General features: G+C 40.1%; 1 protein-coding gene across 1 annotated transcript in view; it reads left to right on the top strand.

The window, feature by feature from the left end:
- Positions 1 to 23115, top strand: part of LOC127417265 (cadherin-13-like) — a 596890-nt gene that overhangs the window by 137034 nt on the left and 436741 nt on the right. The window contains exon 2 of the mRNA XM_051657154.1: positions 3284 to 3404. Within this exon, the coding sequence (XP_051513114.1) occupies positions 3284 to 3404 (121 nt within the window). The remainder of the gene's footprint in view (positions 1 to 3283; positions 3405 to 23115) is intronic.

Raw genomic sequence — 23115 nt, forward strand, 5'->3', positions numbered from 1 at the left:
AAAAAAAAAACGAGAAATCCAGCTGAATTCCTGTTTTTCTAGTTCTTACATGAAATTAAAAAATGAAAAATAAAGTGTTTTCTCAATTTTGATAATTTCTTTCTAGATGAAAAACAAGCAAATTATCTGAAGGTACACGGACCGAGTTGCCTCCTCTGCTTTAAAAGTGTCCTAACTATGTGCAATTACATGTTTAGTTGCATTGAATTTAGAATATTTTTTTTTTCTATACTGTCAGAACAGACTTACGACCCATTTATGGGTTGTGATCCACCAGTTGAGAACCATCAGTCAAGAATTTGTACTATGTAGGACCGTGCATTTTAAGTCTAGGCCTTCATTGTGATTCATACCATTAAGAAAACACAGTTTCACAATGAATAAGACACCCTATGCCTTTGGGCATCATACATTATGTCGCAGCTAACTAATAATACCAATTGACATTTTTAAAACTCATCCACGCACGAAAGCCAGAACTTGAAACGACACTTAATGCTCAAGCAAACCTAATTTTAACTGCAGCATGACTGTTTTGTGAAATGAACGTCTCCTAAACAGACATTCAAAAATCATAATTTTTCATATTAATCTACGAAGGAGGTCTATAATACCTGGAAAAATCTATCTAATAATATTTGCGATTTAAATGTTGCTTGCGATTAAATTTTGTTTTGTCAGGGTACACGGTTATGATGTGTTCCATTCAGGTTGGATGAGGGATATTCCTACTTGATATCTCAGACCATAAATGTGATGACGTTTAAGGAAACAAAACTGCAATGCTCCCGTTAGCTTAGCAGGTGTTTGACTCTCATTAGAGATGTCTCCTAGCAACACAACTGATAAACAATCTGCAGCGCTAGCATTTGTACTTCAGGCATACGATTATCAAAAGAGAATATGTTTTATACATCTGTTTCTGCAGGTGTTTGTTAAACAAGCTTTAATATCATGTAATGTGGAAACGAACTCATTTACCAATATTACTTAATAACGTGAATGTTTATCACTTACTTTGTATATCTCCCTGAGTGTCGACATGTTTGTGTGACATCATGCACCTGCATCTCGGCGAAATCGGAGTTGAGAATTTCTGCACGAGCCTACAAGTTGTAATTCTGACTTAAAGATGCATTCCATTGCACTTTTCCTAGTAGGAAGTTGTAAAATCTGACTTTCTGAGTTGAATGGAACACAGCACTACTTTTCAAAACTTGATCTGACACTGAATTCTCAAGCAGCCTAATTTACACTTAGAAAACTCCTGATATTGCTATAACAATGCAAAAAGCACTTACCAATTTACTAGAAGTGAAAATCAGCCCTCCTTTCCTGTTTAATAAATTAAGCAATCACACAGTTATGCAGAACATCTCGTGTTTTTAAATCCATAAGGATCTCTTTCTCAACAGCGATAGTGGCAGTGATGACAGCCGACTGTTAACAAGATCTTGCGCTCTTCGCTTTCAAATTACGTCACTTAAAGCATGATTGCATCACTCAAGGCCAGCTAGAAGGCCTCAACCGGGACATATCCTAAATATCACACCCACCAAGAACAAATAAATCACTCTGATTGGCTGATGAATCTGACGATCTGACTTTAGTTGCTGATTCATTTGCACTGTTGAGGGATTCTGAAGGCCTGAGGGGGTGGAGCTCAGACTCACGCTCTGCTTCGGGCATGCGATTTGTGAAGCAATTGTCACACTTTGCTTGTAAACATCAAGGAATAAATTCTGACTGGATAAACTTTTCGGTTTTCTCTATTTGTTTGTAGATTAATTAAGAGTGGAACACGATTAAAAATGTATAGGCAAAAAGGTGATTGAGAATGAAAGGATGAAAAATATTTATTTATTTGGCATGTTAGGCCAGAAGAGAAGGCTTTGCTGGCCCTGAGAATTTGCCACTGTGTAGGACTGAGAGGAGAGACAGGACTGTATATCCAAGGATGGTTGCATGTGGGGTATGCCATTGTCAGAAAGAATGCCTGCTTCTTTCTAGCTTAAAGAGTGATTGATGGAGAGCAAAAATAGATGTGAAAGAGTCATAATGTTGCTAGGCGTAAAAGAAGGAATGACAGTAAGATGGACATAAAGGTAGTTGCTGCCTGGCTGGGAAAACAGCAATCTAAAAAACCCTCTCTCCCCTTTTACCATTGATCTAAAATCCACAATACTGCAATTTCCTCTGAGTTTTAAAAGCTAGATGATTACTTTTAATTCTTAATGAAGACAAGCTTTGCTTTGCTAAGTGGAAGGCAACCAGGAATTGACATAATTGACCAGAAAAGCCCTCAGCAGAATCATTGTGGTCTCGCCTGCTGTAAATGCAGCATTTAGTCATTGTAGGGATGACAGAAAATGGACTTGTTGATCTATTAGAATAGCAATTCTTTACCGCTTTGGCCCTTTGTTCCCCATTACGTTTGGCTGTCGTAAAGTACTCTGCAACGACTGACACAAGAGTACTTCAGAAAACACACACACACAAAAAAAAAAAAAAATGTTTAATAAATAGAATGCATCCATTGACAAATCAATTTGTGGATTCTGTTATTTAATTTGCAGTACATAACCTTGCAGACTATGTGAATGCTTTATATAGAAAAATCTGAGAATTTAGTTTGAATTCTGTGAATTACTGACAAGTATGAACAATGTCAAGAATTGTGTAAGTCTAGAAAGAACATATATTTCTTCCATGAATTATTTCAAACTTAAAGGAATAGTTCACCCAAAAATGAAATATTGTTATTTACTTACCATTGTCATTCTAATCTGGTATATGTGAGCTCCAAAAAGGACCAAAAATACACCATAAAAGTAGTCCATACAATTTGTGTGCTATATTCCAAGTCTGAAGCCATGTTATATCTTAATGTGAAGAAGAGAGTGAATATTATGTTGTTATTCACTGATAATCTTCTCCTCTGTAGCTTTCAAAGGGGAAGAATTTTAGTGAATAATGACTTAAATTTCAGTCTGTTTGAAACACAGAGCTATATATCATATGACTTCAGAAGACATGGAATATATTGCATGAGTCATATGGACCTTTTTATTTTATTGTTTTATTTTTGGAGCTTGACAAACATGGTCACTATAAATTTTCATTCTATGGAAAAGAATTGTACAATCATACAGGTTTGGAACAACTTTTCTGGGTAAACTATTAGCATGCACATTAAAAGTCACATAAGCATTTTAGTGCAAGATTGTATGTGAGGTATTTCCAGTAACTGAATAGAAATCTTTCATTTTGTTTTGTTTTTTAGGTTGTGTGCATTGGAGCACAAGAAGAGGAATACAAAGTTGATTGTGTACCGGGATTTCAAGAAAAAGAGTACCAAATGGAGTACAGTGGAGGTTTCCTCAAAGATGTTCCTCTGCTGCAAGGTATGGAAATGATGTCATCTGCATTGATTGAGAAGGTTTATTAGTAATGTTTGCTTGTGGAATTTGTCATATCAGTTTCTCCATCACGCTCTCGTTTACATTTCTGGTTGCTCATGTGTACATGTATGAGCCACATCTGTATGCCAGCTGAAGTGAGGACAGTTCTCCAGGGCTTTTTAGAATGTTGATTGTACATTATTCTTATTATCATGCACAATGCTATTTCATTTATAAAAAAAAAAAAAAAAAAAAAAAAGAGGAAATAAAAGCTGCAGTGTCCAAACAAAACTTTCAAATGCTCTGGTGCTCATAAATTATTCTGTTTGATTGTGTGGCTGTTTACAAAGCCTGTGTGATTCCTCTCTCTTCCACTGTCTGCCACTTGCGAACAGAAGCTGCGGGGGACAACTTTCTGTATAAAGGCAGACTAACACTGAGAGTCTGGCAGACACGTAGCGCAAAGACGATGGCATCGAGACATCTGTATCATTCTCTTTCCAAGGAAGTTAAGACAGATATAAGAAAACTTTAGAACAGGCAACCCGTACTCTTACCTCATCAAACAGGAACATGAAATTAAAACAACAGAGAAAGAAAGGCAGAGAAATTAAATTAGCCATTTGTGGCTTGATTTCACTTAAAAGTGTTTACAATGTTGCTCAACATCTCCCATCAGACATTTTTTGCATTAGCTTGAGCATGTTTAACTTCCTCTGAGGTGTGATTGGAAGCATGTTGCATCAACAACATGGGAGACAAACAGGAACATGAAATTAAAACAACAGAGAAAGAAAGGTAGAGAAAGAGATCTTCTAAAGCTGATGTGTGTATTATTTTTGATGCTAAAGAGTTTTTCTTGTATCCCAGCTTAATATGCAGACTGTAAATTAGCCATTTGTGGCTAGATTTCACTTAAAAGTGTTAACACTGTTGCTCAGCATCACCCATGAGACAGTTTTTGCATTAACTTGAGCCAGTTTAACTTCTTCTGAGGTGCGATTGGAAGCTTGTTGCATCAGCAGCATGGGAGACCCGGGTTCTGATCCGGCACTGAAACCAGGAAGTAATCAAGTTTGCATAATCAGTGATGAGTGTTATTCAGAGGATGCAATTTGTTCCTCTAACAATAAATCTTTGGACATTTCACCCAGAAAATGGAGCTCACACATGCCCATATGCCTAGCAACACTAAAAGCTTTAGCCACTGTGGGCAGAGTTTCACATTTCGGCAAGCACAGACCGATTTTAGCTAAAAAAAATTTTTTTAAAAATCAACCTAATGTTTCTGATTTCACTGTGAGATCAGTGTGAATCCAACAATGTTTTGTTTGTCTGTTTCCTTAAAGCGAAAATTGCATTTTCTCAATGGTTAGGAGTACACTAGCATAATGATGGCTTCAAAGACTGACTGAAAGTCTTAAAACGCTAATTTCATGGGGACTGTAAGAAAGCAGACTTTTCCTCACAGGTCTTTGTGATCGCAAAAAAAAAAAAAAAAAAAAAAAAAAAAAAACTTCCCCTGAGACCCCAAGAATCAGAGTGATTAATGAAATTACAGTCTAATTACACATTAAGCATGCACTTCCCCAAAGAATACTCCTACACTGCCTCACACAAAACCTGCAACACCTCGAGTGTTTGAAGAGCAACAACATATTAATCAGTTCTTCGGATAAATGATAAACAATATGTTGCCTGATGGGACTGAAACCTGCCCACCCCTCAAGCCAAACATGAGAAATGAATAAAATAAACGTAAAAATGCAATCACCATGTGATCTTGACCACAGAGATGTATAGAGTTCTTGTACAGTTTATGAATACAAATCAGACAGGGGACCAGACATGCTGCATAGGTCAGTGCTGCAGTGAGAGCCAAGTGGATTGTGGCTTCACTCAGGCAGGATAAAATACGTGTGAGGGGCTTGTACTACACAAATCCCTGTTTGTGGAAAATCTCTATAGCTGATATGATATGATATGATATGATTTTTTTTTCTTTCTTTTTTCTTTCTTTTTTTTCTTTTTCTTTTTAATTTTATATTGTTTTATTCTTTTGCCAATTTCTTTATTTAATAATGTATACATAAAAATATATTTAGCACAGGTGGAAAGTAACAGATTACAACTATTCTCATTACAGTACTTGAGTATGTTTTTCACATTTTTCTACTAATACTTGAGTTGATTAAAAATGAAGTATTCAGCTTCACTGCAGTTATTTTTCAACACAATTACAAAGTACAAAAAAAATACATCATATCTCAGAATTTTTGGGAAGAAAGTTATAAGCGCTAAATCTGTTTATAAACTAAGACACGCTGTGCACGGCACGACGGAAGCCTGCAGGACACAGCAGCTCTCATAAACTGCCGCCTGTGTCCTCTCTTCTCAAGCTTTTTCAAGGCTTTCTGTCCTGTCACTTTACAAGAACTGTAATACTGTGATTTTCTGCATATTTAATTTTAATCTGGAAAGGAGCCGTTCATTCAGGTATGAGGGAACTGTCTGAACACGTTTAACCACTGATCAAATTTATATATATATATACACACACACACATATAAGAAAAAAATAAAATAAATAACAAACAAAAAAAACAACAACAAAATATATAGATATATAGGTATAGTAGTGTATACAGGTACAGTGATAAGTTTAAGGAATAGGTTAATTTAGTGTGATATAATAGTAATCATTATTATTAATTACATTTTTCTGGTGATGTTGTGGAGGGAGAAAAAAAACATTTAGATATAAACTCACTGAGTGATAGATAGATTTCAAGACAATTTGAAACAATCATAGTAATAATAATAATAGTTGTAGTAGTAGTGGTAGTAATAATAATAACAATAATAATAATAATAACAATAGTAGTAGTAGTAGTAGTAGTAGAAGTAGTAGTAGCAGTAGTAGTAGCAATAATAATAATAATAATAATAATAATAATAATAATAACAATAACAATAGCAACAATATTAATAGAAGTAGTAGTAGTAGTAGTAGTAGTAGCAATAATAATAATGATAATAATAACAACAGTAGTAGTAGTAGCAGTAGTAGTTGTAGTAGTAATAATAATAATAATATCATCTCAGCTTTATGAGATTTTAGAGCAGTCAATAAAATGATTGCAGATGTACACAACTCTCTAGGTCTGGCAGCCGCTCCACCACCACCGGTGAGCACAACCAACAGACCCCCCCGACACAGACACCAACCCCACCTCCGATCCACCTGGCCCCCCTCCCCGCCACTGGCAAAACCCAACCCCCGTACCAGCGGTTAAGCCACTTGGTGAAAGTAAGCATCAGTTTCTTTCAAAACAAAAATTCCTTTGTGTTCCAAAAATGGAAGCGTATATACTATATATAATATAATTTTCATAAAGTAACATGTAATGTAATTACTTGAGTATTTTTTTGGCAAACTACTTATTTATTCTTACTTGAGTCATAATATTTCTCAGTACTTCTACTTGTACTCAAGTGAATTATTTCTTCAGTAGCAGTACTTTTACTTAAGTAAAAAAACAAAATCAGTACTGTTTCCACCACTGATATTTAGTAAATGATTGTAGTTAATTATATAATAATATTTTGAATATTGCTTTAAAATAGAAGAGAAAATAGAATTCTTCAAAGACTTCTGCATGGCATTCAAATGAACCATTGATTTGTTTTTTAACCAGGTTCATTTACTGTCAATGAGCTGTCTGAACGAACTGATTCACTAAAATGAATCAGAACTCCCAATGTGACATGCAAGAGAGAGAGTGGACATATTTGGAAAGTTTGTTTAATTATGATATCACTTCTCACGGCTGTTAAGCAGCGCATACAATACAACATTACAAAATATAAAGTGTATGGTATAAAGCAATGTGCTCTCATACAAACATGTTACTATACCTATTTTTTTATTTTATTATTACTTTGTGGCTCATTGTGCGGATCACGACAGTTCTACTAAAAGAGTATATTCTAAAAAGAGTATATTTTCTTTCTAGAAGAGCGGCACAGATGGAACGTCTTTTTAAAGATGACTTTCCGTTTGTGTGTTATTCCTGGTTGCGGTTGTTATCTCTCCGCTTCTGACGGCCACGATCGCTGTCTTACGTCTCTGGGCACTGCCCACGCGGAGACATCATTCGTGGATGGGTCTTATCCTCATTGCGAGAACATGACCATGGCAACGTTGCAGTCGCGGCTTGCATTCGTAAGAAAGCAAGCCACCCCAGCGGCTCCCTGCCTCTGTCCTTCTACCTACGGGTATGAGGCTGTGCCGGTTAGCACTGGGGGCGATTTGGGGACCTCAATGGGACCACCTCCGCTGGGTATCACCCCACGGACCTCCCATTCCCCAGCACGCTTGTTTGCCCCAGTCGGGCGCTCGGACGAGATCACCGGCTCGTCTCAGGGCGAGTTCGACCTCTCATTCGGAGCCCGAGAAGACGACGAGTGATCGAGCGCAGCATCGGAGAGCGGGCTCGTCCAGTCGGACGCAGAGGCTTCGACTGGGCTTCCTCCTTCGGGAATGGTTGCCCAGTCCCAGGCCGACTTGGAAATGACGGACATGCTTTCCCAGGCGGCCGCGAGCGTCGGGCTAGAGCGTCTCGCTATCCTCGATGGCGGAGCGGCCAGGGGGTATTCTGTGATCCCCAGGTGGATAAGGCATTCGCGGTGCACTTGTGCCCGTAGAGCGCCACCACCTGGCGTGGGCGCCCGAAACTCCCATCCAGGGCCTGTAGGTTTACGTCGTCCCTGACAGCTAAGGCCTACAGTGCTGCTGGACAAGCCGCCTAAGCCCTGCACGCCATGGCTCTCCTGCAAGTACACCAAGCCAAGGCACTAAAAGAACTGCACAAGGGTAGTTCTGACCCAGGATTGATGCAGGAACTGCGCTTGGCAACCGACCACGCTCCCTGGGCGATGAAGGTCATGGCGTGGTCTCTCGGGCAGGTGATGTCCACCCTGATGGTCCAGGAGCGCCACCTTTGGCTCAACTTGGTTGAGATGCGAGAGGCTGACAAGGCACGGTTCCTTGATGCCCTCATCTCCCAGGTTGGCCTATTCGGCGACACGTCGAGGACTTTGCCCAGCAGTTCTCGGCAGTGAAGCAGCAGACGGAGACCATACAGCACATCCTGCCCCGGCGCGGCTCAAGACCCTGCAACCCGTCTGCTCGTCACCAAGGGCGTCCTCTTGCAACTACAACACTGGCTCCTCCGCAGCCCGGCCCCGTGGCCCGGCCCCGGCGTGGAGCCCAGTGCGGGAAGCAGATGCCACCCGTCTCACTGCCGGCTGCCAAGAACCCGAGGAAGGCTTCGAAGCGCCCCTGAGACAGGTGACCCAGGGGCAAGGAGACCCGCTTCTCTGGAGCTGTTGAGCAGACCACTCCATCCCTCTTTTGTTTAATTTTCATTTAATTTTGCCACATGTCCAAGAGGCTGCGGTACCCAAAAATTCAACAAAAGAGTGATTTTCTTGTTCCCTGGGTCACATGTCCAGTGCGCACGGCCGTCATCATGACCACCGTCCTCCCCTTCGGCCAGTCCTTGTCCCCTCGTGTCTTCACGAAGGTTGCAGAGGCAGCCCTTGCCCCACTTAGGGAAGTGGGCATCTGCATCCTCAACTATCTCGACGACTGGCTAATCCTAGCTCACTCTCGAGAGTTGCTGTGCGCACACAGGGACCTCATGCTCCAGCACCTCAGCCGACTGGGGCTTTGGGTCAACTGGGAAAAGAGCAAACTCTCCCTGGTTCAGAGCATCTCTTTTCTCGGTTTGGAGTTGGACTTAGTTTCGATGACAGCGTGCCTCACGAACGAGCATGCACAGTCGGTGCTGAACTGTCTGAAGGCGTTCAGACGGAGAACAGCGGTTCCACTGAAACTTTTTCAGAGGCTCCTGGGGCATATGGCATCCTCAGCGGCGACCACACCGCTCGGGTTGATGCATATGAGACCGCTTCAGCACTGGCTTCAGACTCGAGTCCCGAGATGGGCATGGTGCCGCGGGACACATCGCGTGGCCATCACGCCGATCTGTCGCCGCCTCTTCAGCCCTTGGACCAACCTTGCATTTCTATGGGCAGGTGTTCCCCTAGAGCAGGTCTCCAGGTGCTTCGTGGTTACAACAGACACCTTCAAGATGGGCTGGGGTGCCGTATGCAACGGGCACACAGCCGCCGGCTCCTGGACTGGCCCGCGGCTACGTTGGCACATCAACTGCCTGCGGAGGTTTCGGCCATTGATCCAGAGCAAGCACGTGTTGGTCCGGATGGACAACACAGCGACGATAGCATACATCAACCGCCAAGGCGGTCTACGCTCCCATTGCATGTCACAACTCGCCCGCCGTCTCCGCCTCAAGTCGCTACGAGCCACTCACATCCCGTGTGACCTCAACACCGCAGCGGCAGGAGAGACTGGAGGGACGGCTGACCCCCTCCACTCTGAAGGTGTAAGTAGCCGCTATTTTGGCTCATCACGATGCAGTAGATGGTAAGTATTTGGGGAAGTATGACTTGATCATCAGGTTCCTGAGAGGTGCTAGGAGGTTGAATCCCTCCAGACCGCGCCTCGTCCCCTCATGGGACCTCTCTGTAGCCCTTCGGGGTCTACAGGGAGCTCCCTTTGAGCCCTTGGAGTCAGCTGAGCTTAAGGCACTCTCTTTGAAGACTACCCTCCTGAATGCGCTCACTTCCATCAAAAGGGTAGGGGACCTGCAGGTGTTCTCTGTCAGTGAATCGTGCCTGGAGTTCGGTCCGGGTTACTCTCACATGATCCTGAGACCCCAACCGGGCTATGTGCCCAAGGTTCCCACGAATACTTTTGGTGGTGATCAGGTGGTGAACCTGCAAGCACTGCCCCAGGAGGAGGCAGACCCAGCCTTGGCATTGCTTTGTCCGGTGCGAGCTTTACACATCTACTTGGATCGCATGCAGAGCCTTAGAAGCTCCGAGCAGCTCTTTGTTTGCTTTGTTGGACAGCGTAAAGGAAGCGTTGTCTCCAAACAGAGGATCGCCCACTGGGTCATTGACGCCATCGTGATGGCATATCAGGCTCAGGACGTGCCACCCCTGCGGGGTTATGAGCCCACTCCACCAGAAGTGTGGCGGCCTCCTGGGCCCTGGCCAGTGGTGCCTCTTTGGCAGACTTCTGCAGAGCAGCGGGCTGGGCAACACCCAACACCTTTGATAGGTCTACAATCTCTGGGTTGAGCCGGTCTTGTCCCGTGTATTGGTAGGCACGAGCAGGTAAGTTCCGGGACAAACTGGCCGGGTGTACCGCTTGCGCATAGCACCTTTCCCCTCCCTTGAGGTGAAAACGTGCACTCTTGACTCCCAGTCATGTTCACAGACTGTGATCCCTGGATGACTTTCCTCCTTAGCCCTCTGGCAGTTGAGTTTGTGGAGAAACTCGCTGACTGGCCCAGTACATGCGCTAATGAGCCCCTGTACTGAGGTAGGTACGCCACATGTGCTGGTTCCCCGAAGGCGACCCCATGTGATATCTTCCGCAAAATTGTTTCCCTGATGGCAATCTGCGTCTTCCTTGCTCTGTCGCCATGTTCTGTAGAAACTCCTCCCCCTTTGGGTAGGACCTACTATGGGACCTCTCCACATGACATACTTCCGACAAGACTCAGTAAGACCATTTGACATATTCCACTCAGAATACCCCTCCCCCCCCTTTGGGTGGGGTGTGGTCTCCGCGGTGTTTTCCCCTTGGGAGGGACACCCCCCAATGCAGACACTTATGGCTCCCAGTCAGTTAACAAACTCCACTCTTTTTGGGGAGGAAAGAGAGGGAAAAGAGGCCTCGGCTGGGCTAGCCTGTCCCTATAGTTGGACAGCTGACTTGTTCCTAATGGACCGTTTGAGCGTTGGGGGAGGTTATGTGAAGGCCTGGTGCGCTCGCTATGAGGCACACAGCAGTCTGCCTGTCACACACCGCCAGTTCACGTAACACAGTTCAGCTAGTTGTGGCGTTTTTTATAGGGAACCCTAGTGTCACTACATCGACACAACGTCGAGTGAGTGACAGATAGGGAACGTCCTGGTTACTTTCGTAACCTCCATTCCCTGATGGAGGGAATGAGATGTTGTGTCCCTCTTGCCGCAATGCTGAACTACCTGCTGAAATGGCCGGGACCTGGTCTCGACTCCTGAGCACAAAACCTGAATGAGTGGTTGCATACCAGCTCCTTTTATATCCGTATGTCCGGTGGAGTGGCATGGAAATTCCACTCGCCAATTCTCATTGGCCTTTTTTCAAAAAAGCAGAGGTGTTTGGGGCTCCCAAAAGTGACCCCTAGTGTCACTTCATTGACACAACGTTTTGTTCCCTCCATCAGGGAACGGAGGTTATGAAAGTAACCAGGACGTTTCCTGGTGAAATGAACATTAGAGGTGCAAATACAACAATTACTTTTATTTTCTTTCACTCAAATTATGAGTAAAATGGATGAGTAGTTAATAAACACTTACTTTTCGCCCTGTTCCTCACACAATGCTATCTTATAAAAACAAGACACTTTTACTTTAGTGCAAGACTCGTAAGTTCATACATTTTAGTGTTTGCATTACATAATCAAATAAAGCAGTAGCCCTGGGGATCAATCCTGATGAGCTGAAAGTGTCATAGAAGTACCACAAAATGACATGGTTGCTTCAACATTTGCGTTTGTCATCTCAGATTTGCATTTTATGACACTATCGGTTAGGTTTAGGTTTAAGGTTTAGGGTAAGGCAAGACAAGGCAAGTTTATTTATATATCACATTTTAACACATTGGTAATTCAAAGTGCTTTAAATAAAGGAAATACAAGATATATAAAAATCTATTTTAAAACCAATTAAGTAAAATTATTAATTAAAAAATTAATAAAATAAATGAAAAATGTATTTAAAATTATGAAAATTAATTGTAAAAGGCGAAATAATACAGAGATAAAATGATACAGTTAAATCAGTAAGTTCAGCACATTGCTCAGTCAGTAAATGCACAGCTAAACAGATGTGTTTTCAGTCTGGATTTGAATGTGGCAATTGTTGGAGCACATCTGACCTCTGGACGCTGGTTCCAGCTGTGGGTGGCATAATAGCTAAACGCTGTCTCAACTTGTTTGAGTGAACCTTCGGTATTTTAAACTGACTTGATTCTAATGATCTGAGAGGTCTGCTAGGTTTATAATCAATAAGCATATCTAGAATGTATTTAGGTCCTAGGCCATTGAGTGATTTATAAACTTGTCATAGTACCTTAATATCAGTTGTAATTGTAACTGGAAGCCAGTTTAAAGGACTGGAGTAAAATTCTCGGATTTTTTTGGTTTGGGTGAGAATCCTGGCAGCAGCATTCTGAATGAGCTGCAGGTGTCTAATGGTCTTTTTGGGAAGTCCGGTGAGAAGTCACCGTACTTGTAATGAATGCATGAACAAGTTTCTCTACATCTTGAATGGATAAAAAACATCTAATTCTTGCTATATTTTTTAAATGATAGTAGGCCGTTATTGCTTTGATTTGACTATGGTATTGTTGATTTACAGCTCAATAGAGCATTAATCTTAAAAACCTCATCTGTTTAGGGGAAAATTTAACGCACTTTAAGCCCCACACTGTAAACTTTTCACTTCTGAACTGCTGCGAAATGTGGAAGTGCCCAAATAATATAATTTTGCTAAAATATCACCACAGTCAATTAATTTTCATGAGATTAGGCCCATATAAAGCATTTTGCCCCACTATACAGCTACTGTTTGGAAAAAAATACCTTGTTACTGGAAAAACTACACCATTTGAAAAACAGCTGAGCTACTGTCACACTACTGAAAAACATTAGTAGAATCATTACTTCTATTTACTCCCCAACACTGGTTATTATCAAGAAGCAATGAGGAGCATAGAAACTGTAGAGCAGGGTTACTCACTTGGCTCCAATCATTTTTTCTGGCCCTCCATCTAATTTTGGTAAAATCCCCTCCCAGTCTAATTATCAGAACACTCTCTGTGCAGAACTCAGCTGTAATTTAACAACAACATTCAGCGGCTTGCACATCGACATTCGGCTGTGAATTTAACAACATTCAGCGATGTGTGCAACAACATTCAGTTGTTGTCAGAGCACAGACTTGGACCAGAGCGTGCTTGTTTACGTTTCTCTGGCCATCATATTTAACAAAAGAGAAATCGATGATCAAAAGCAAACCTTAAAAGAAAACGCACATACAACTTTGCTATTATTCTCCATGCTTCACGTGTTAAACATGCTTGTCACATCTGATCATGGTCTGTAGAGCTTGTAAAAACTGTTAATGAAGCCTGCATACATATATACTGTATATCCTGACTGTGTTTTTGCTCTATATGTAGATGTGTGTCAGCGTTCTCAATCCCAAAAGTCATCAAATCAGTTTGTTCTCTATTTAATGATTATCTCCACAAATATCTGGCTCCTGTGCAAAGAAACAATATCTGCAAGAAAAGGAAAGGCTCATTTTCCCCTCATTGAATGGGAAGATAATAAAGAGAGGAAGAATAGACATTTTCTCTTTTTTTCAGTTTTAAATTTATTCTTAAAAGTTCTATACAGTTGAAGTCAGAAGTTTACATACACCTTAGCCAAATACATTTCAACTCAGTTTTTCGCAATTCCTGACATTTAATCATAGAAAACATTCCATGTCTTAGGTCAGTTAGGATCACTACTTTATTTTATGAATGTGAAATGTCAGAATAATAGTAGAGAGAATGCTTTATTTCAGCTTTTATTTCTTTCATCACATTCCCAGTGGGTCAGAAGTTTACATACACTTTGTTAATATTTGGTAGTGTAGCATTGCCTTTAAATTGTTTAATTGGGTCAAACATTTTGGGTAGCCTTCCACAAGCTTCTCACAATAAGTTGCTGGAATTTTGGCCCATTCCTTCAGACAGAACTGGTGTAACTGAATCAGGTTTGTAGCCCTCCTTGCTCGCACATGCTTTTTCAGTTCTGCCCACAACTTTTCTATCGAACTGAGGTCATACTTTGACTTTGTTGTCCTTAAGCCATTTTGCCACAACATTGGAGGTATGCTTGGGGTCATTGTCCATTTGGAAGACCCATTTGCGACCAAGCTTTAACTTCCTGGCTGATGTCTTGAGATGTTGCTTCAAAATATCCACATCATTTTTCTTCCTCATGATGCCATCTGTGTTGTGAAGTGCACCAGTCCCTCCTGCAGCAAAGCACCTCCACAACATGATGCTGCCACCCCCATGCTTCATGGTTGGGATGGTGTGCTTCAGCTTGCAAGCCTCACCCTTTTTCCTCCAAACATAATGATGGTCATTATGGCCAAACAGTTCAATTTTTGTTTCATTAGCCCAGAGGACATTTCACCAAAAAGTAAGATCTTTGTTCCCATGTGCACTTGCAAACTGTAGTCTGGCTTTTTTTATGGTGGTTTTGGAGCAGTGGTTTCTTCCTTGCTGAGCAGCCTTTAGGTTATGTCAATATAGGACTCGTTTTACTGTGGATATAGATACTTGTCTACCTGTTTGCTTCAGCATCTTCACAAGGTCCTTTGCTGTTGTTCTGGGATTGATTTGCACTTTTCGCACCAAACTACGTTCATCTCTAGGAGACAGAATGCATCACTTTCCTGAACGGTACGATGGCTGTGTGATCCAGTGATGTTTATACTTGTGTACTATTGTTTGTACAGATGAACATGGTACCTTCAGGTGTTTGGAAATTGCTTGGTCTTGGCTGATTTCTTTTAATTTTCCCATGATATCAAGCAAAGAGGCACTGAGTTTGAAGGTAGGCCTTAAAATACATCCACAGCTACATCTCTAATTCAGTACACCTTCTATCAGAAGCTAATTGGCTAATTGTCTAAAGGTTTGACATCATTTTCTGGAATTTTCCAAGCTGTTTAAAGGCACAGTTAACTTAGTGTAAGTTAGACTTCAACTGTTTTTGATGGTCATTGTTTTCTTATGTGTGTTGATATTGTCAAAGAGATGGGATTCAGCAGATCTTAATGTTCCTTGTCATTTTTAGAGTTTGTAAAAGAAAAGCCCTGATACTTCAAAATGATCACCATGTTTTTATTTTTAAAATAAATTTGATCAAAATGTATATGTTAGTTTAGGTTATTAAAGGAATAGTTTCAAAAATGAAAATTCTCTCATCATTTACTCACCCTCACGCCATCCCAGATGTGTTTGACTTTCTTTCTTCAGAACACTTACGGATATTTTTGGAAGTTCTTATAGACTGCGATACTGTTTCCACACAAAAGCAGCTTATGCAGCGGTCTGAGCAAGGAGCTTAGTCTGAGGCATCTCCTCCATTTACTTGCATTCAAACCGATTCAAACAGCTGTCCTTTTTGACCTTTCCATCATGGTGCTGCGGTTGACATATCCAAACCAGCCGAATAAGGCATCTATGTATGACTATCTACATGTATGCTCTTCTGTTGTAAATAATACTGTGCTTCCATATTTTTTCGTATTCCACGCATCAGTTCTCACGTGAAATTGCCAACATGCTTACGTCACGCGACAGGCAGCATGTATTCGACCCTCATGATTTTTGTGATAAACCCCGCCTCTCATACTCGTCCATGCAGGAGGTCTCCGCAGATCGCTATGAATGGGACAAACTGAAGTAAGTGGAGAAACTATTTGCACAGAAAACCACTAACTAACATGGACAACAGCACTTTTGGTCACATCCAAATCAAACTGAACTTGAAACATGTCAAATGAAACATGAAACATGAAAATGGTGTGCTAGTGAGCCCCTTGTGCACTTGCTCTTAAATGTGGCAGCTGATGACTTCATGAAACCTGCACTGTTTACCAAGGAGAAGATGACAAATGATCAAAAAAAAAAAAAAAAAGATGACTATAAAAAGAAATAGGCAAACAGGGATATGTTCATATTTATGCATTTGGCAGACGCTTGTATCCAAAGCAACTTACAGTGCACTTATTACAGGGACAATCCCCCAGTGCAACCTGGAGTTAAGTGCTTTGCTCAAGGACACAATAGTGGTGGCTGTGGGGATTGTCCTATGCTTTAGCCCACTATGCCACCGCCACACCAAACATGAAATGAAATATGCTTGTTGCTGTATTCTTGTAGGTATTTTTATTTTTTAAGCAATGTAAAAATAATAATTATAATATAATGCATACACTTGATGAGTCTTTGATTTGACTTGATTTAATAAAATATTTCGTGATTATTAACAGTGTAAGTTAAAAGGTATTTCATATGCCTTCCCAGACATCTGATATATGACAATTAACATATATAATCATTTATTTTTAGGCATATATGTATGTAGCTTATTCAAATTATATGATAATTAACTTTGACTTAAGGAAAATATGTGTTACGTGTAGGACAACAGGCATTTTTAGTATTTTGTTATTTTGCTAATATGTTTTCATTAATATGCATTTTTGAGCAAGCACAATATGTGACTTTTTTTTTTTTTACATTATATATTTTTATGTAGGCCTTATTTTTTATATCATATATTGTGATAAATCAGATTTCAGATTTGTATGGGTTTAACCTGAAAGCTCTGTAAATGTCAACTGGAACTGAAATAGGAATTTACATTTAAAAAAACAAAATAAAAATAAATAAATAAATAAAAACCTGATATGGCACTCTGCCTCATCATTTCAAAAGTCCACCACACACCACTGATGTATATATATATATATATATATATATATATATATATATATATATATATATATATATATATATACACAGTATATTTACATGTTAACATGTTACGTACAATAAAAGTGGTAGCTAAGATAATATAAAATTGGCCCCCATAAAAAGCAAGTTTTAATTTAGATAATCTGTCTCCCGCAAGAAAGTAATTGAAGAGCTGTGCTGTAGAGTTTGATTGTAATTACACAATAATTATCATTTAACAATAAACCTTTGATGTAACATCGATGAAGGTTTTTTAAGGCTGTCAAATTCATCACTGAACTTTAAATTCAGTTTACTCAGAATTTTGTTTAAACAGAATGATGGGAAAATCATTTCATGGGTTAATCAGACTCTGCGTACTCTCATGGATTTCTGCCATGATCGTCAGTGCTTGTTAAAGGAAAAAAAAAATGTTCATCATGATTGTCACAATTCAGTGGGCCGTGGCTCCACTGAGCTTCAAAGTAATGTCTTCAAGCTTTTCTTCAACTCCTCTGGGATCAGCATAATATCTTGCTGGCACAGCTTCGGGTCTCAGTGGGAATCTAGCGTCTCTGCCAAAGTGCCTTTCTACTCCGTCTCCTCTTCCCAAATTGACAGTCGTGTCAACAGGTTGCACAGCAAAAAGATGAAGAATGGTGCAGTCGTTTGCCAAGAATGGACTGTGCTGCATTTTGCATGATGAGTTTTTTTGTGCACGTTTGTGTAAGTGTTTATGAGTGTGACTGGGCATGACTGTTGAGTTTGCACACAATCACCAACTTGAAGCCGGATTGACCGCTGTGTTCCAACTTTTTGTGTTTGGGGGAGCCATTGATCCATGTAATTAGAGAGTGAAGGTAGTCCTTACAAAAGATTGTTCCCTTTGAATTTCAATTTATTAAAGCTACAGAACATGATTACACTGACAGAGAACACCATTCAACACTATCATGCTGACAGAAAAAGAAACAGGGTGAAAGCAAAGTAATCCAGCCAAAATCGCAATGAGAAGTAGCACTTTTACCAATAGACAAATATATATTTTATCACCAATACAGCAAGATGACCGATCCCGCATGGAGTTTGTTCTTTCAATCTTTGTATTTTATTCTATTCGTTTGGGAAAGGCGGTGAGGCATTTTGTCATCTTGGTACCCAGCGATCCATGCCCATGGAGACAGAGCTCAGTTCCGCTTTACTGAGTAGCCCTGTAATCACCATGCACTTCTATTACGATGAATATGCTTCTGTCAGCAAAGCGCAACATACACAAAACACGTTCGCTTGCTCTCACCTTCACACGTAAGCATGCTAACAAAGTGCAAATAACTTCACTGGTAAACCAAAATTTAAACACAGAGATTTCAGAGATGCTATTACTTCTATGTTGTTTTGGAACGCGTGAACATGCTATTCATCTTAAGCCAAGATGAATAGCATGTGCTACAACAAGTTTCTGAGCACTATGCTTAGGAACTTGCATGAATTACAACTGCTACTCAAGAAAAAAAAAAAAAAAAGGAGTTTTGTGGCTTTTAAGGGCCGCCCCTTTTTTTTTTTTTTTTTTAACACTGCAACGGACCAGGATATGATGTTGTGCGGGAGTAAGTAAATAAAACATTTTCACAGATTTTTGCCCAATCAAATGGTCTCTAGAATGAGAATATCCCTCCCACCAACTGTAATCGACTAGCAAATATTGTAGATTCATAGCTGTAATGGAACTAAATATATATATATATATAAGAAAAAGAAAAAAAAAGGGATGAGCCCAAATTTCTGGTTTCGATGGGAAATAGGTCAACACAGGACAGACAACTGTGCTTATCAAGCTCTTTTAAGGGGACCTTTAAAGAATACCATAAAAGCTGCTGTGTGTAATTTGCGGCAGTAAATGGAACTGCAATATATATATATACAGTATATATATTCCCAAATAATCCCCTCATCTATCATTGTTCAGTCAAACAAATAGTCCAGCCCCAAAATCACACCATAGGAGTCAACGTTGTAATGTTGGACTACTCAAAAAAGCAGAGCAATGTTTTGAAAGTGTCACAGAGACACAGTGTTTACACCCTTAGGGAAAATCAGCAAACAAATGTCTTACTTTTTATATCTCTGCACATTAAGCTAGGATAAAAAATATTTTAATAAAAAAAAAAGAAAAGAAAAGAAAAGAATGAAAGACAGCTTTAAAAACATCATCTTGGAAAACAAATGCCAGGATTATAGGATTATGGGACAGAATTGTGTAGCTTGTTTACAGCATAAAATTGCTGCAATTTGCAAGGAACATTGGCAGTATGGCCACTAGCATCAGTCAAACTCAGTCAAAAGTATAGCAGGCCACTTCAATTATGCCACTTAAATGAAGCATAATCTTACAGACACTGAAACAAGTTTTGTTGTAACTCCATCACATAACAGTGATAAAGTTATTATGAGCATACTCCTGCTGTCTATGTGCCGAATGAGTTTACAGTGTGAACACCAGCGAGTTTGTGTTTTCTGTTGTGGCTGGTGACTCATCGCTGGTGTCAGAGGTAGTCAGCTGTGCATGTGACATATGCAGATTTATGTAAATGCATTACTCTTATTTCCTCCTGTTTGGCCATCCCTGCTCAATAATTATGCAGAAGGAGTCAGTCTTGAGGTGGTCAGCACTAACCACCTGAGATTGCTGGGTCAACCAAATTAATTAATTTAACTTGCGGATAGACTACAAAAACACATGCATTTCAGAATGCTTGCATAGGAGCTTTGCCATATGCTTTAAGAGACATTTGGTTTGGTGTGATGTATTATGCAACATATCGGTGCAAAGACATATGTATGCATGCAAGCAGTCTTTAAGCCTTTTTGACAACTTCTCAAACCTCAGTATGGATAGGTGATAATACAGATAGGTGATAATTACTGAGAATAAAAGTAATCTAAAAACATAGTGGTGAATCCAATGTTTTCTTTACCTTGTGAATACAGAAAAGAAAGGATATGTGCAACTTCTACATCATGCTTCAGTCAGAGAACATACAAAAACTAGATTTGCATTCCCTGAAGGAAACACCAGTGCTTGTAATGCAGCAAAAGAGTAGTTTTTTTTAGGTAAAATGATGCTTAGAATAGTAAACCAAAATATTGATAGAAATATGCAATTTAATGAATAAATAGATAAAGCATATTTTGTGCCCAATGTACCCCTGTTCTAAAAAGGCTTAAGAAAGAATTGGCATCTAAGACTGCAATTATGTAGAAAACAAAGTTAGAACGGTGTCTGTATGTTAAGCGGTTAATAAGTTTAAGTATCTTGTGTAAGGGGTTTAGAAAAAAAATCCTAACCATCACCTTGCAAGCACTGTAATAAGATGAAAGTATCTCTGAACCTGTCAATCTCTGAAGCACATCAAATAGATGATTCAGTATATTTAATTTGAAAATCGCCATGTAAACTGAGTCCATCTAGGGATGAATCTAAATTAAAACATGACTACTTTCAACCCATCCCATCAAATTCTGCAAACGAAATTAGAAATATGTTATTTGCTGAAACTGTTAACCTCAACAATAAGAGTCAGACGCTGACACAAATTCAGCACTCTCTTGAATAGGAGACCATTTTTGTATTACTAAAATGAAAATCAAATAAAGTGGAGTGCTCTCATTTCTCTGGATACTCAGCTCATAGGTATCACTGCCCGTCCCACACTATAATGAAGAAATAAAAAAAGGAATGCAATTTTATGAAAGCCAACGAGATTGATCTTTTCTTCTCCCAGAGCACCTCATCGTTAATTCAACACCAGCTCCAATTTCACACACTTATTATCCCGCAGCTGGTCATGCCGAAAATACAAACTCTGCTGGGCGCTTAACTCCGCCGCCACTGGGAAATTTGAATATCACCCGATACAATCAGAGAGATCACCTATCAAAGTAGAAGGTGACACCTGTGAGTATTAAGTCAAAGCCTGAATACTGGATAATTTATCCTTTACAGTGCAAGGTAAATCAGTTTACCTATATTATTTTGTTTTGCAAAACTTCACCTCTTTGAAAGTTTGTCTATGTAACAAGTTTATAGTTCAGAGCGCAGTCCAAAATTCATTGAGTTTGTGAAAAAATTTTATAACATAGGCTTCAGGCGCGGACTGGCCATTGGGAAGCTTCCCCCACCATTTTCCCGGTGGGTCGGTCTTGTGAGGGCCGGTCTGTATATAATGCCGGGCCAACCCCGTCATTATATAGTCTATATACAGATATTCAATAGGTCATCATAGCTGCAGTGACACGGCTGGTGTGATCCGTAATAGCAGGTAGCAGTTGCCATCACAACTGAAAGTATCTAGCACTCGTTGCAAAACATGGATAGAAAGAGAAAACCCGTGGCCGGCGGTGCAGAGAAGGTGCGCCAAAAAAAGAAAAAGGCTTTGCTGGCTGATACCGCAAAGTGTCCTAAAATAACAGATTTATTTAAGCAGTCTGCAGGTGGTGATGAGGACAGTGGCGAAGAGGCAGAAACATCAAAGTGGAGTGAGCAGGGAGCAGGTGCTTTGTCAGGTGATCATTACATTAATTCAACTTTGAATTTTTGCGTTCTGTATGCACAGACATGGGGAGGAAAACCTTTAGAAAAAAATAGTTAATCATTTTACATATTAGCTTAACACAAACAATACAAATGAACAGAATGTTTTTTTAAATTATTATTAATGATTCTTTGATTGAGAAACATTTTGTGCCAGTTCGAATTTGGTGTATCAAATTGGGGCCGCTTGACAGCAAATTCCCGGACTGCTTTTTGTTGCCAGTCTGCCCCTGATAGGCTAGAGTAAGGGTCTGCTGACATAATTGGCCCGATAACATAACTCAAAGCTACTGGAGTAGTGTTTCGGTTCTTCTTAATGGAAATGTGCTCAGTGCTTCAGTCTGGGACTTCTCACACCAGATCTTCATTCTAGAGTATCTCCCCATTGGCAGTTCAAATGTTTACTCTCATCTATCCTTCTTACCATTACATCATACTAAAGCGGGCCAGGATCTCTGCATCAGTCTAATTCCTCTGCCCTAATACAGATTGCCACTGTAGTATTCAGTTTAATTCACTGTTGACCTTATGTCAGGAGGACTCTGAGTTATAGTGTCTTTTATTGGCCATCATCAAAATAGTATTTGGACACTTCCTCAGCTCTCACTTCACACAATACAGTGTCTGTTCGCAAGGACGTAGCAGCCGCGGGGGACATGGGGGACACATCCACCACACTCTTTAAAAAGGTGATTTTGTCCCCTGCACTTTTTCAAGCTAAACATGTCAAGCTCAAGTCCAAATGGTGGATATGTATACAATATTATTTGCGTTTTGTTACGTTGGGCCAGCAAATCACAGATGAGTTTCATGAGCCGAAACAACTTACGTAGTAGGTCATCAGTCAGACAGTCTAATCAACACGGCTCTGTTCATTTCTACAAAGTTTCTTTCAATAATGCTCATTTATCCATGTTTTTTATCAGCATTGATGTTGATCTAAATTAGTAATTTAGAGATGAGAAACACACAGACAAGAGTTATTTATCGGCGTATAGTTCTTTATTGAAATAACGTTAAATGCACTGCAGAAAAAAACAAAACAAACTTTTAGGCACACATTGTAAGTGGAGTTTATATCAGCACATGAGTCTTTATTCAGTTATGCTTTTTACTTTATGTTTGTGAGGTAATAGTTTGATCAGTGGTTTTTGCCAATTTAAGCATATTACTAGATCTGTGTTTAATATGTAAAGCTATTTTTATATCAGCACCTGTGTTTTACCTCTGTGTTGGTGTGCAGTTGACAAACTGTTGGAAAAACGTCCTGGTTATTTTCGTAACCGCCATTCCCTGATGGAGGGAACGAGACGTTGTGTCGATGTAGTGACACTAGGGGTCACATTTGGGAGCCCCAAACACCTCTGATCTTTGAGAAAAGGCCAATGGGAATTG

Source organism: Myxocyprinus asiaticus, chromosome 26 (genome assembly GCF_019703515.2).
Source record: "Myxocyprinus asiaticus isolate MX2 ecotype Aquarium Trade chromosome 26, UBuf_Myxa_2, whole genome shotgun sequence".
Taxonomy (NCBI): Eukaryota; Metazoa; Chordata; class Actinopteri; order Cypriniformes; family Catostomidae; genus Myxocyprinus; species Myxocyprinus asiaticus.